Here is a 15,563-nt window from a genome sequence, read left to right on the forward strand (position 1 = left end):
TTCTGGGCACGTTCAACTGGTAGAAGACCACGGGGTAGACCCAGACTTTAGAATGAACAAAAGAAAGTGCCTAAGCAAAGTAGCTCTGGTATCCAGATCCCTAGACAGTTGTATCTGCTACCACAGAAGATAGTGCCAATGCATCCATAATAATGAATAACTGAAAATATTTTAGTTCATGGGTTACTATTTAGTCCAATCATGAGTCGCATACAATCACTGATATTGGACTAGACGCTTTTAAAAGCCGAAAGGGCCAGCCGGCTGATTGTTACCCCAAAAGATCAGAAATGTAAAATGGTTTTATTTGGCCATATTCAAAATACTAACACTTAACTGCAAATTGTGCCCAGGCAACATAATCTCCCCTCTTGAATCAACATGATTGCACTGTGTGATAGCACATGTCAGAGGAATGATTCTCTGTTCAGCCGTCCTCTGCTTATCAACACCTCGTCATGGTTCTCTCTGTGCCTTGTCTCGCCTTTCCAACCTTATTTTCTTTAGATAACAATAGAAAACAGATTGCTTTTTGGTGCTGGCCTAATTGGGATGACATGGCTCATCAACACCTAGGCTGAACCAACCATGTCTCTGTGGTCCAAGTGGGAATAGGACTCAGCACAAATGAGGTAGAAAATCTTTACTAATTCTGTGGGCTTATTGCTTTTTAAGGGGAACAAGCAGGGCTTATTGGTTTCCTTAAGTTCATTAGATTCCTTCAAACACACGAAGCCCCTTCATACTAGAGGTTTGAAAACAGACATACATCTTTTAAACACTGTATGTAAGAATGCCTAAAAATGACATTCATTCCTCATACAGAATGCTTAGTTTTGGAGTACACTATTCTCTATATCTCTTATCCTGTCCAAGGTCACACTTGGGATGGAGACAATCCAGCAAGTGTTGGGTGAAAGCCTATTGAAACCTAGCCTGGAAGCTCAACCAACCTCCCTGCCTACAATTTTTAGTGGCGGAAAGTTGATCTTGAAGCCCCTCGCTGGGAACTGATTATCTCCAGCAAAGATCTGTCATTCAGATCTTTTGGGTGGGCTTTATGGGTGATGGACAGAACGAAATAGCAACATAGTCAGGCACGTCATCTGAGGGTCGTTGGGTTGAATTTGTTTCCAACAGAATGCTTGTCGTTGGAGAAGCGAGCTGTTTGGAGTCTGCTATTTATTGCTTGTTTATTGCTTAATGCTTAATGTCCCGTACTTTGTTGCTCTGATTGGTTGTTGGAGCATCCAACTGCGCACAGAGGTATTTTCTTCTGTGTACTGGTTGAAACCCTCTCCATAATGAAATCCCAATGGAGTGTTAGCAAACTCACATTCTGATAAAAATTTAGTCTGGCTACACCAGGCTTGTTGAAACCCGGCCGACATGAAAGATAACAGGCAGACAAACACATTTACAGCTATGGGAAATTTGGAGATTGCAATCCATCTAATCTGCATGCCTTGCACAAAAGCCCTAGCTTTAGCTTCAAATCCATGACCTTCTTCAGTTTTTTTCTTAACTCTTTCAGTTCCAAGCCCTACTTTTCGGAATTGCATCTTGAATCATGTTCTTGGAAACAATGTACTGAAAATGTAATTTGTAAATGTTTGGATTTTCTTTGCATGGCTGCCAGCATAAATCAGGCAAGAGTTTCTCCACAAGTTAAATCACCATTTTCAAAATAAATTACCAAAATTTTAGGTCACAAAAATCATTGAGCCTGTAATGATTGTTTTTACGGAGAGTAGACTGCTGATGATATATATTGAACTGGAGAGAACTGTCTTTATGAAGAAGAAACGTCTCTTCATGAGATGTATCGCCTTGAGGGATACTGATGATAAAAAAGAGATGTGTGGAAGCTCAGATAGAGTCTCGTACGATTCATATGACTCCTAGGTATAGCACACATTTGGAGGTAATCAATACCCGCCCTATTGCTTTGACGGAGAGAGGAAGTCAGACAGGGAGGAGGGAGAAAGGTAGAGGTGGAACAAGAGAAAGAGACAAAGAAATTCCTCTGGGATTGGTTTATGGGGGCACCTCAGCTATTTTCTAGCTTTACTTCAAACAGAACCCCTCTCACACTCAAAAAGCAACAGCAAAGGTTATTCAAAACCCAGTGGTACGTTGCTGCTGGACCTGTTTTTTTTTTTTTAGTGTACAGCCCAAAGGTCAGATTAGACAGGTTTTGTTTGGTGTCGGGAAAATAAAGGCACCACCGCACAACAGCTCCTAAAACACACAAAACCTGCATTATAAAACAACTAATGAGGATTACCCATGGATCTTAGACCCCTGTGAGAGTAAGTAAAACTCATAAAAATCTCATTACAGAAAAATGGAAGAAATCATTAGAAAATACAGTGAGTTCACATAGTCAGAATACCCAAGTGGACTATACAAAACTAAAAGAGCCTCAACATCTTCTTAGTAGTCTTAGTCATCATTACCTTATGATTATGAGCACAATACCCGGTACTTTGTGTAACCGCCCCGTTTGAATTCGTATTGAGTAGAGACATTCTGAGTTAAAAAAGTGAGACTGAAAACCATCGCTGTCCTCAAAGTACTGACTGTTCTTTCGGTTTGTTTTGCTGAACTTATATACAATAAATAAATGATTACAAGAGTTAAAAGAGTTAGAGAATAAAGTCGAGTGTCAGTTTTGTTTCTGGTGTTTACGCCTTTCCCTCTTCAATCTCTCTCTTTTATCTTTATCGTCGCAGCTCTTAATTTAAGCTTTGGGTTGGTTTCTTTCTCCATCATGGCAAATATGAGTGCATAGGAGGCGAGGCTAACGTTGTGTCCAACATCACACCCTCTCTTCTGTTACTTTGGCCTCCAGTACTACTGTGAGAAACCTTGGTGTTATATTTGACAAGGATATATCCTTAACTTCGTGCATAAAGCAAGTGACTGCCTTCTTTCACCTGCATAAAAATGTCAAAAAAATCATCCTGTTTCAGAGTGATGCTGAAAAACTAGCATGCATTTGTGTCTTTCAGGCTGGATTACTTTAATACATTACTGTCTGGCTGTCCAAAAAGCTCTTTAAAAAGGACTCCAATTGATTCAAAATGCTGCAGCAGGAGCAGTGACAGGAATTAGCAAGAACGATCATATTACTCCAGCTACTCTTCACTGGCTCCTTGTGAAATTCAGAATAGAATTTAAAAAAAAATCTCTTAAACACCTAGCTCCATTGTAGCTCAAAGACCTCATAGTACCATATTATCCCAATAGATCACTTCGATTTCAAAGTGTTTCTAGAGTTTCAAAAAGTAGAATGGGAGGTAGAGCTTTCAGGTATCAGACCACGTTCCTGTGGAACTAGCTCCCAGATTAGGTTTGTGAGTTGTTGTTTTTTTTGTTGTTGTTATTTTTTTTTTGATAAAGCTAATAGTTAGGGCTGGCTAAGGTGACACTGAACCATCCTTTAGCTATGCTGCTATAGGCCTAGGCTGCTGGGGGATGATGCACTGAGCACCTGTCCTCTACTTCCTTCTCTCTCAAACTGAGCACCTATCCTCTAATTTCTTCTCTATTACGACTCATGCATTACTGTTCCACTACTGTACAGCCTGTTAATAGCTGTGTGTCCCTCTCTTCATCTCCCTTTCCATCCCCTCCCCTCCGTTACTCCCCCATCTTCTTGTGAATGTCTCTGGCCTGGGGCTGTGTTTCTGACCCATTTGTGGTCCTGATCTCATTAACCTTCCCAGTCTTCATGGCCTGCAGTTATCCACTCCTGCCTGAATACATAATCCTCCAACCTGCCTGACTCTACATGTACGCTTTAGTCAGATGTATGCTTTTCTACCTCCTGCTGCTCTCTTCTGTCTCAACTGGCCGGCCTCAAGCAGAAGGGTCCCCCCATATGAGCTGGGTTATCCTCAAGTTTTTTCCTATTAAAGGGGAGTTCTTTTCTTGCCACTGTCGCCTTCATGCTTGCTCTGGGGGTTTCAGACCCGGTGTTGGAAAGCATCTTGAGACAATTTGTATTGTTATTGACGCTATATAAGTAAAATTGAATTGGACTGAATGAACACTCGAACACTCAATGGACACTTGAAAACTCAATAGTTCGCTTATTAAGGAGTTTTTGAAAACATCATTGACACTTGTCGAGTCTTTCATAAGTCATTTTAAATTATATAAAATTTGGCACATTGCATTATGGTTTGCAGGAGTATGGCACGTACCATGTTCCAACACCTTGGATTCCAAACTGAGGACTGTATAAAAAGATAGATAAACTCCCTGTGACGCCACCCATAGGATTCCTAAAGAGCAGTTTGGAAACTCAGCCACCTAAATACAAAGAAACATGACAGATGGGTAGAAACATGCCCTTAATTGTGTGTAACTTTAGGCAATAACGCCATTTAAATGTTTAGTTATATAATAATTTACCCCATACAGTTATCTTCTTCCTCCTCCTCCTCCTCTTCTTCCTCTTTTTCTTGATCCTCTTTCTCCTCTTCTTTCTCCTCCTCTTCTACCTATTCTTCTTCATTTTCTTTCCTCCGCCTCCTTTTTTTTGTTTTGCATTTTTAGCATGCTACCATTTGTTTATTAGCACTAAAAACGATTGAACCTGAAAAGTGCAGTGACTGTAAAGCATGCAGAACTTGTTTTCATGTAATTGTCAAATGAATTAGAAATTTTGCAAAAAGCAGGTTCTGAGCAAATGTCCCTGGCAGGAATTGAAAACAAAACAAAGCTGTTTTGCCAATCTCCAAAAGATTTTTGCTGCTGGTACTGGCCATATTTCATGCTGTCCAGAGATAAAGACAAAGGAATGTGAGAACACACAGCAATGACAAGAGCCTTAGTTGCGCAGCAGGACTTCTCCCGAATTTGAAACTGCTGATCTGTCATGCGGTTTGATTTATATTTTTTTTCATTTCCATCAAGCTCTTCTAATGCAATACTTTGAAATATGCATCAAAATATGTTAATGGAAGCTCAGCAAGAGATGAAGCTAGAGAGTCAGATATCCCACATACTCGGAGAAAATTATCAGTCTGCAAAAAACACTACACTCGAGTCACACCTCATTCAACAACTAAGTAGAATGAATATCTGTCAGGAGTTAATGACGCAGCATAGTAGCACAGCAGAGCAGAGCGTCTCCTCTCCTCTGTGGATGTTACTGTCTCTTGCCCAGCTTCAAAGCCCCCTTTGAAGTCCCTAGGTGGAGATCTCTCCATTCTGTGGGAGATATCTATCCTCTCTTCGCTCACTTTTGTTAGCTAATGCACACCGATGAAAACGGGTTTGAGGCTGAGAGAATGCCATGGGAGGATCAAAGCACAAGGGGCAGAGAAGCCATGCAGTTAACTGCTTTGCCAGTCTTTGACTGAAGGGATAATCGGAGAGGTGGTCCCTCAAGCCGTGAAAAACACTGTGTGGAATTAAAGCACACATAAACCTGTGTTACACATCTTTATACATCAAAGTGAATACAGAAACAGAGTACCTGGACTTTTATTTTATTTTTTTAGATAAAGTGGCCAGTTGATATTGCAGCTTGAATTACGCTCTCGGATCCAGAAAGAATTGAAAGAACAGCTAACCTTCAGCTGTTCCACAAATCAAAACAATAATAACTAGAATTGCGAGCAATTATAAAGGGGTCCAAGCACCCCCACACAACTCGGACCCAAAGCCAAGTCCCCAGGCCCCAGACAGGCGTCCCCACTTGTGTCAGACATGGTCCTGCATGGAGTCGTTTTTATGCGTTGTTTCTGCGTCCTTGCCATACTTCCATGCACCGGGTAACCACCTTTTACCTCTTCAGTTCCTATTCCTACAACCTTCCCATTCACCACACACAGAGACAGACATTTGACATGGGTTTTGTATATAAAAAACAAGCTTTTAGCACCCACTCGAGGTCATCATTTACATAAAAGGATCCGTTACTTCCACATGGACATGTGGACTATGCCACGCCATTCGGAGGATGTCTGGTTACAGTGATTTTCCTAAAAGTGACACTTGGCCATCAACTTTGACTAGTATAGCATACAATGTGTACAATTAAAAGTCCTTGTAATAATTATTTCATCTCAGTTATTGCGTCTGTTTGTAAATTTCCATTTTTTGGTATTTCCATAAAGTGTACAGAGCCAGCCATTTTATGCCATTGGTACCGTATTTTTTCAATATAAATTAGTAAAATCCTACAGGACATGAAGTACACATTTTACACATAACTTTTTTCAATACACTTACTGAGACCATTGTGGTAATGAGTCACTGTAGCACAAAAAACAACTCTCTGAAAAGTGGAATACGGTGTCAAGTTCTCTTAGCATTAATAGTTCTCTTAGCATTAATTCCAGCTTCTCACTGATTTGGTAATATTGTGGATGTCTTTGGACATATTTCTTTTGAATTTTCGGCTATGAAGATGTCAGGACAGTATTACAACACTGTCTCACAGGTTCTGCTAAACTTTTAAAAATGAATTAAATAAATAGTGTCTTCCTTACCTGCACAATCTTTCTCAGTGTGTCGACTCTTCGACGCTGAACCCACTACTGAAGACAACTAGGTTTATATATGTGGCGGAGTACTGGGTATTTCCTTCTTTCATTTATTTATTTTTAACAGCATGTTTTGTACTGACCCTCTGCTTTCTGAGGGGCCTGCGGTGGCTTTATATTCACCAGATATTTCAGCCTCAGGCTAGAGACTGTTTCAAAGTAGCCAGCAGGATGATTGGCAAGTGTTGCAGGGTGAACCTGAGCAGCTGAGGAGGAGGAGGGCAGGACTAATAATACAGATTGCAGCCTCATGTTGAGTTGTTGCATATACTAGGAGCTGTTTGAATATGGAAGATGCGGAGTACAGCACGCATGTTACTGGCGCTTATGTCCTTGTAATTATGGTAATACTTTGCATTAATGCGGAAGCGTGCATTTACTGTAGATGGACAGTGCCGTTTTTAGTTTTCAGACTCACTCGATTTTCCTCCAACCGTGTCTGGCTTGAATCATGCAGCTGCGCTTTTGTTTGACCCTCTTAGAGAAGAAATTACATTCAACCGATGAACTTAATTGTCAATAGGATGCTAATAAGCCTTGCACATCAGGTTTATTAAAGTGTCCCACTGATGAATGCACGCATTGATAAGGGTGAAGCAAATAAAGTTGAGTTTATGCAACAAATAAACAAGTGGCGCCAAGTCAATGTGAATCCACCCTACATGAGCTCCAGAAGCATCGAAAGAAAATATTGCTCAATTTGAATTTAATGACTGATTCCACTCAACCCGGCACTGGCAACTGGGCACCGCGCCCGTGCACTAATAACAATAATGCACTGCTTTATGAAACACCCCTCAACACAGAAGCTTACGAGTGTGTGTGTGTGTATGTGACTAGCTGAGCACTGCACATTAATAACTTGGGTCCTAACTAAGCAGTTGAGTGCCTGTGAAATGTAGGAGCAAAGTGCAACATTTAAGCATAAACCACCATTTCAATTTTCCTTGGGAGTGTGACAGATGCACGTGCAAAAAGCAAACAATACGCTCGGATATATAGAAAAATCCTGATATGAGTGCTGTTGGCATTTTTACTGTGTCATGACCATGCATTACGTCCATTAGTCAATTTAAAGCAAAAGGAAAATGAGTAAATTAGAGAAATAAAACATATTCGTCTGTCCGTGCAATTTCAGTTATTTGTGATTTCGTGGCTGGCATAAAAAGGCTTCACTGAAGCACTGATGAAAGCCCCTGTGGTGCATGCAAATTGCTGTTATCTCAAAAAAAGTAAAAAATAAAATAAAAAATCTTGGTATTCTTTAACTGAATTTCAAATGCAAGCCTCGTAGCCGAAGAGGGCCGATTTAGTGTAATTTGCTGCACTGAAATCACTCGCAGCCGAGCAGAATGATACTTTTTGTGTGTGTGTTTGGGTCCATCTGTGTTGAGATCCTGTTTAGTCAGCTGCACGCTGTGGGGTAACACTATGAAAATGTATTTTTGAGTGTATGACAGAGGCGGAAAGAAAAGACCCAGCCACTTGAGTGACATATCAAAACACTCGAAAAGAATGATTTTACATAAGTAGCCTTTTAAAGGTAGAGGTCTCCTCCGGCATCAAATCATTCTCTTTTTTTTCTCCCCCTCTCTCTCTCTCCCCATCCTTCATTCAGTCTTTAAGTGCATGATAATGAGTAGCAATCAAGGATAGATACTTGTGGTTGGTTCAGCTAGGGCCAGACATGGCCACTATACACCTACATACTACAGAAAGATGTGGTAATTAAAGGCCTTTATAAGAAAAATAATAGTGTGTCAGCCTCACAGAGAGGAGTTGTAAAATATATTGTGTTGAGAAGCAGTTAATTGGAAATCTACATTTTTATCTGGCTTTAGTGCACTTACACAATAGCTCAACTGCATGAGCAACCACAGGGGGTGCTACTGCATAATTTAAATTGTACAGCCAGTGGTGAGACAAGCAATCCTTAAAAACTCCTTCTGCAATATGAATATTTTGGTAAATGCATGTCACCTTGGGGGTATTTAATAGTAACGGAGAAAGTTTTGATCTGTGCTGACACGTTACATCGGTTCGTTGTGAGAGGGAGACATGGCTGCTGTCGGTAGTATTTCTCCACTACACATTCAGACACTCTCGGGTGTTCTTCTTGTCTCAAATGTTGATTTAAAAAAGTGAGCTTAAGGTTTGGAATTGGAGCCCTGCCCCCCTGCCATCCTATGCCAGAACAGCCTCTTCTGATGGCACCGAGAGGTAAATTGGTTTGACCCGCTCACCATGGTTCTATCCCGAACACCTACCTCATTCCCATAGCACGTCCTTCTCAGAGGCCTGCCGCATGTCTCTGCTCTTACTCTGAATCCATCTCCACCTCCCTCTGATTTCTCATCTTGCTTTTTTTTTTCTCTCCTTAGCCCTTCCTGCATCGCCGCTCTCACCCCTTTTCACACCCTCATGAATTTCTCTAAATCCCTCACCGCCACTCCGCTCTCAATTCTGTATCAGTCGTCTCAGCCTGCATTCTTCCATTTGCGCCTCTCTTCCTCGGAGCTGCTCAATTCATTGTTTGCGTCCAAGAATGACTTCTCACAAAGAGGCAAATGTAGATGAGATGAAGCCGAGGCCATTTTGTATTGATGTAAGGGTATGACAAGGAGGGGGAGCGCCGTGAACTGAGATCTGGAGAGCCAGCTGCCGACAGATTAATTCCTCTCTGTGCTTGGGCAATGGAGCGTTTGACAAACTGGTCACCAAACACGCTGCAGAGATGTCCGTGCCCTCGCATGCGCATGCACGTCGTGAGGAGAGATAGCGCCTCGCTCGGCGCCGGTCTCTGAAGTTCTGTAGGTGGCTGGTGACTTGCCCCCCTTTCAGATAGATAGAGAGCAGAGCGGTGAAAGCAGAAAGCTAATCCAGCGAAGCAGCAGAGGCACAGGAAACAAATTGTATTAGCTCAACACCACAGCAGACCCTCTCAACGTCGTTTAACGCTTCATAGAGCATCCGGACCACAGTAGTCCCTGCTCTTCAGCCAATTACTCAAATTTTGTACAAGTGTAAATGAGGTCTTAAATTCTGCTACACCATGTGAATATATACTGGAGATGGATTTTCTGTGGTCAAGGTTATCGAAGTATGAGGACTGTAACACACATTAAGTTTGGTCTGAAGTAGGATTTAACCAACTTTTAAATAATTCCCACTGTTTTAACGCTCCCTGTTCTAAAAGCGAGCTTGTTCTCTGTAAGTGTAGGGATATGAATGTTTGATGAATGCTTTTTTTTTTTTTTTTTACCGCTATCCGATGACAGATGCTGCACTTTTGAGTTATGGGTTTTTATCCAAAGTGAAATTTTTCAAAACATATCCATCAAAATATTCTTTGGCCATTCACCTCACAGCAGCAGGGCATCAAAGAAAGCTCACAAGCTCTCAGAATCTCTTATCAGGTTATTTCCTCAAAGCCCTCTAGCTCAACATGTGGTAATCTTGCAAATGTAATATTTATTTATTTTTCTCCCCCCATTAGAATCTCCTTTTTGTTGTCTTCACTGCGGTGGTTAGGGAACAAAAAAAAAAAAACCTAGTTAAGACGCGCATTTATCGCCGACTAAAGAGGGTGCTGTTACACCGACTCAGATGCGCAGTGATCAAACAAAGAATTCCACATAAATTTGGGGTCATTAATCATTAAAGACCAGCAAATGGCAATTAGTTAATGTTGATAAATGTTTAATGAATGTATCAATAAATGATCATTAGGGTAGAGTACTCCTTGGAGAGGAAAAAAGTAATGGGATTCTTGGAATTGCCGGTCTGGTGCAAATTTAATTGTGTTTGTGTGGTGATGGCAGCGTTTATAGTACAGTTACTGTTACAATGTCCTTTGTTACATGAATAAATAGGTAAATCTGATGGCAGATGAAACATCGTCTTTGATTGTCACAGCCGCCTGATTTTCAGTACTGTTCTCTGTCCTGTATTGCCAAGTCAGGGAAAATTGCTATTGGTAGATGGGGAGGACGTTTACTGAAGCCCACATACACTTGTATAACCTAGATTGTTCCTATTTCTTTCTTAGCCCGAGCGTTGGTTGTTACAAAATGTACAATATTTTTAGTCTCAAACTGCCACAGACGGAAGAAGATGTACACTCTTAGGCGTTATTAGGTGTTTTCACGGGGCCACAGTTAAAGCACTGAATTGCAGTGACTCACACGGCTGCTTTCCCTTGCGAGGGCCCAGGCCTATTTATTGTAGGTTTTTGGGTCTCTGCCAGTAATGGATGGATGTGCATATTGAATTGTTTAAAGAAGAGGGCATTTACATATAAATTGGGAAGCGAGAAGGGTAAAATGCAGACAAGTGGGGAAGGAACCGGCAATACGAGGCTGCTGTGAGTGAAGCTGACATTTGTGATGTTGGTGTATGTTTGCAGATATGTTTTCAAATGATGCACAATGCTGCTGCTGAGCCTCCTGGATCCCTCGTGTGGTTTCTTTATGTCTCTCCAGGGAGAGTAAGATAATAAATCACACAGAGACAATAGTTAACAACAGGTTTGCTGGCGTGTCTTTACCCCGAACCCTCAGAGATTATCCAGACTGCTTTAACACCAATCATTACTCTATCAAATAGCTTGTCATCCGCATATGTATTAACTACAAATTGTGCATTTAGGCTCAGCTTGATTGTTTTGTCAGAGAAACTCAGTCTCAAACCTGCTGTTATCATATTGACTGAAGTTTAGTATCATAGCATTGTATTGTCTATGCATTTCCATCCTCTACCTGTATTCCCCACTCCTTGTAGCCGTGATCTGCTTTGCCATGTGACTGACTTTTTAATGTGATTCTGCCACTGTTCACGCATTTGAGAGGTTTGGAAATGGAGTGAAATGAGAGCAAATGCCACGTTGACAACATAAACAAATTATCCTGTCACAGGATTGACTCTGCTTTTCAAGAGGTGTAACCAAATACAGCATCCCTCAGCCTTCAGCCGAGAAATGAAACTGTAAAGAGAGGCGTTATTTGAATATGAAGAGATAATGCACATTAAATGGATATGAAGGCACCGAGGTACCCCTTCGAGTTGTGCTGTTAACAGACTCCAAACTGTGGCGGTGGCAGAAACATGCAGCAGTAGCAGTTGTCAAAGAAGTAAATATGTCAACAGCTTGTCAAATAAAGATAAAAGAGAACATGGTAAAGCAGTGTACATGTTCTGTAGGTGTGATCATTTTGCTTTTCTGTAACATCCAGTAGCCTATTCTTTAGATCAGGGGTGTCAAACATACGGCCCGTGGGCCAAAACCGACCCACCAGAGAGTCTAATTTGGCCTGTGGCATGAAATTGGCAAAATGCGGAAATTACATAGACTACTGGTATTTGGGAAGGTTTATTAAGTATCTGGAATGTCCTATATTCAACATGGTTCCTGAACGCACCATCGTTTTGTGTTGTAAATGGTATGGACAGGTGTCAATCCGTTTGATTAGCTAGTTAGTGGTGTTCAAGTTAACCTACCTGGGTTCCAGGTGGGTGGCACCAAGAGGAGAGAGACGGAGCGAGAAAGACACAGCTAAAACTTAGTTCTGTAATATATAGGCCCGGTTTCACAGACAAGGCTTATATCAAGTCAGGAGTAGGCCTAAGTCAGACTAGTAAAGCTAGGTCATTTAAGCGGCTTGCATGAACGTGGCTTACATTTGTCTTAGTTAGTCCCAGACTGTGGAGTCCTGGAGTAAGCTTAAACGAGAACACCTGGGTCAAGCCTCATTAGCCTAAGTGGGAGCACAGCCTGTTAGCCTATTGGTGCTCATAAAAACCTGGAATGGAATTGAGGACAGCGTTGCTGGAGGGAATTCTGACACCAAACATGGCTGGAGGTAAAAGAAAACGCTCTAAGAACTATACTGAATATGAAAAAACTCTACTTAAACAGATTGTGGGAACTCATGCTGTTATTGAAAGTAAAGGCCACAGTGCTGCTATTGAACAAAGGAAGAGGAGTGCTTGGGCTGCCATTTGTAGTGAATTCAATGCAAATGAAAATGTAACCACAAGAGTGGTACAGCAACTGCAGGTGAGACATGTCAATTATGATCTGTATATCACAGATGTCATATAGTTTTGTGACATTGTCTATATTGAATGATATCTGCATTCATAGACTCTGTGGAAGAACATCAAATTAGATTTGAAAAAAAGAATGCAGAGGCCAGAAGAGAGAGATTTACTACTGGTGGTGGACCCCCACCTAGTAAAGACAAGACTGATGAATTGGCGGACTTGTTGACTGGGATAATAGAGGACCAGCAACCTCTGGATGGTATACCAGATGATGACCATTTGGACAGTGGACATGAAGAACTGAGCACAAATGGTAAATATATGATAGAAAGCAAATTAGTTACCTCATTCTGTACATACAGATTATTCCACTGTCTGTGTTTATTTTATTTCATTTCATGTGAGTTTTTGTATCTAACAGTGATCTTTTCACAGAGGAAACCATTCTAACCCTGGTGGAAGAGCCAGTGCACAGTGACTGTTCACCCTCCACATCTGGTACGGCATCCCAGAGAAAAGATACTGTCACCACCTTCCAGCAGAGACCAAAAAGGATGTCCATGCATGAAAAGTTAGCCTTAGAATTTCATGAGCTGAAAATGAAATATCTGAAAGAAGAGCATGACATGAAAATGAGAATTTTACAGGTCGAATTAGATATGAAATTAGAAGAGAGAGCTGTTCAAAGAAAGATGCATGAGACAGCTATATAGTGTAATGAAATATCTTGTGAAAATAAATTGTGAGTGATTGTGAAATTGTGAGAGTGTGAATAACGTAAACACCACTACCTACATTTTAGAACAGCCTTGGTTAAGTTTCCCATTTAATTTTTCTGCACACTATTTATATATGTTGTACACAACAAACAAAACAAGCAAGGCAAAAGGCAAGGCAAAAACAAGCCGTAATCAATGCATTCCATGGTTAAATGTATTTTTTTTTCTAACTGAAGTGCTGCAATGTGAAAGCAGCTCTGAGCGCAAGTCCTCCTTGGTTATTTTCTGCCACGGGCATGGGCACATTTGGATCAATCTGGTCTTCCATTGGAGGGTCAGGACAATTATGCTGCTTCAGGTAGTTGTGCAGCACAGCTGTAGCAATGATCACCTTGCAGCATCTTCTTGGCTCAAAGCGAAGTGTATTGCGTAAAGCCTGGAATCGATTCTTCCACACTCCAAACATACGCTCGACCATCCCTCTAGTGCGAATATGAGCTCTGTTGTATCTTTGCTGCTCAGTTGTTGTGGGATGTGGCCAAGGTGTGAATAAATAGGAACTCTGAGCATATCCACTGTCACCAAGTAGTAGTCCACTATGTTGCCCTCTCTCAAACTGAGCACACAATGAAGAGTTGTGAAAAATCCTTGAATCATGTGTTGCTCCTTTCCAACGGGCAACAATGTTTGAAAACTCTAAATTGGGAGTGCATACAGCCTGGACATTGATGGAAAACCAGTTCTTACGGTTCCTGTACTCCTCAGCATCAGGAGTTGATGGACACTTGATTTCAACATGACATCCATCTATACAGCCAATCACTCCCGGGAAGTTCCCATATTCATAGAAACGTATTTTATAGTTGGCTTGCTCAGCAGCATCAGGGAACATAATGTACAGATTTCTCAGTTCACAAATGGCACTGCAGACATTGTGAACTATTCTACAGACTGTTGCTTCACTGACACCACACAAATCACCAGTCTCACGATGAAAGGTTCCAGATGCCAAGAATCTCAAAGTGATCAGAACTTGGAAAGAACTTGGTACAGGCCTTCCTCTTTGAGACATGGAGGAAAGTCTAGGCTCAAGCAATGTAATGATCTCCAATGCATCTTCTTTGTACATACGGAAGCGGTCTCGGAAAGTTATTTCATCGTACTGATTCAATGGATTGCTCCTGTCCACAGGTATTTGTCTGGCTGGCCTCTGTAGTGAATATTGGTCTTCATTTAGATATTCCAAATACTCCATGCTCCCAAACCATCTGTGCTCCCTTTCACAAACACTACCAAGCTGAAGTTAAACCTGCCTCTTTGCAGGATTAATATAAACTACAATTTAGTCCTAGAGTAGCTCTAATCTACCCTCTTGCAATTGGCTTTGTTTAATCCAGAACAGACAAAATCTATGACTAATTTAAGATAGGTCTCTGCAAGTGACTTAAAGTTAAGCAAGCTCAAACAGCATTTTAGTCTGGGATTAGGCTTAAGCCTTGTCTGTGAAACCGGGCCATAGTGTTTTAAGTTAGTGTGATTTAGTGTATTTGTTTGCTGGAGAGACTGGATGGTCAGGAGGAGTCTTTTATCCATCAGGAATTCTTCTTAATCAATGCTAAACCGTGACCACACTGCAGACTGTTGCCAGTTAGCTCCTCGTGCTAGCAGTATGAGAGACTTGTGTTTGGGAAACACTTACTGCACCAAGCTGCTGAGAGCCTACTGGATGCCTATGAACGTAGATGGAGCCTGAGGACGTGTTTCTTTACCACAGTGACTGGACAAGGAGGAAGGTGGAGCAGCGTTCTGCATCCTGGGAACTGTGAGTACTGTTAACTGTTAACTGAACTGGATTCAATATGGGCTCCAACATGTGCGCCAATGGTTTAGTACCACAGATTGATTAGCTAAGAATCTCTTCAAAATACATTTTTTTTTGTTCTGATATCAAATTCAGAAGTAAGGACAACCAGGTCACAAATACATGTTATGTGTGCTTCTAGAAGTACCTTTGTGATAATGTATTTCCTGGTAACGAGTAAGGAACTATGGGGCTACAGTGGTTATGTTAATACATGGGAGGTTGAGCTCTCATGGGCCGCACAGCTGTATATGAAGCTAACCAGGTCTCTCTGCACCCTAGAAAGAGTCATACAATCTGAAAACATTCCGTTGTTGTTATTTATAGCTTATTATGTTATTATTTTTGTGACCTTGCCCGCTTAAAATCAAAGTGGGC

The 15,563-nt window shown here is 41.3% G+C and overlaps 1 protein-coding gene across 1 annotated transcript; it reads right to left on the bottom strand.

The window, feature by feature from the left end:
• Positions 1-11,294: 11,294 nt before the first annotated feature.
• LOC311489454 (putative nuclease HARBI1) lies at positions 11,295-14,844 on the bottom strand. Its single transcript, XM_084546530.1, has one exon. It carries the CDS (start codon positions 14,577-14,579, stop codon positions 13,551-13,553), a length of 1,029 nt encoding a protein of 342 aa, XP_084402656.1. The 5' UTR covers positions 14,580-14,844; the 3' UTR covers positions 11,295-13,550.
• Positions 14,845-15,563: the final 719 nt, after the last annotated feature.

This window comes from Chelon labrosus (assembly GCF_963514085.1).
Source record: "Chelon labrosus genome assembly, chromosome: 6".
Lineage (NCBI taxonomy): Eukaryota > Metazoa > Chordata > Actinopteri > Mugiliformes > Mugilidae > Chelon > Chelon labrosus.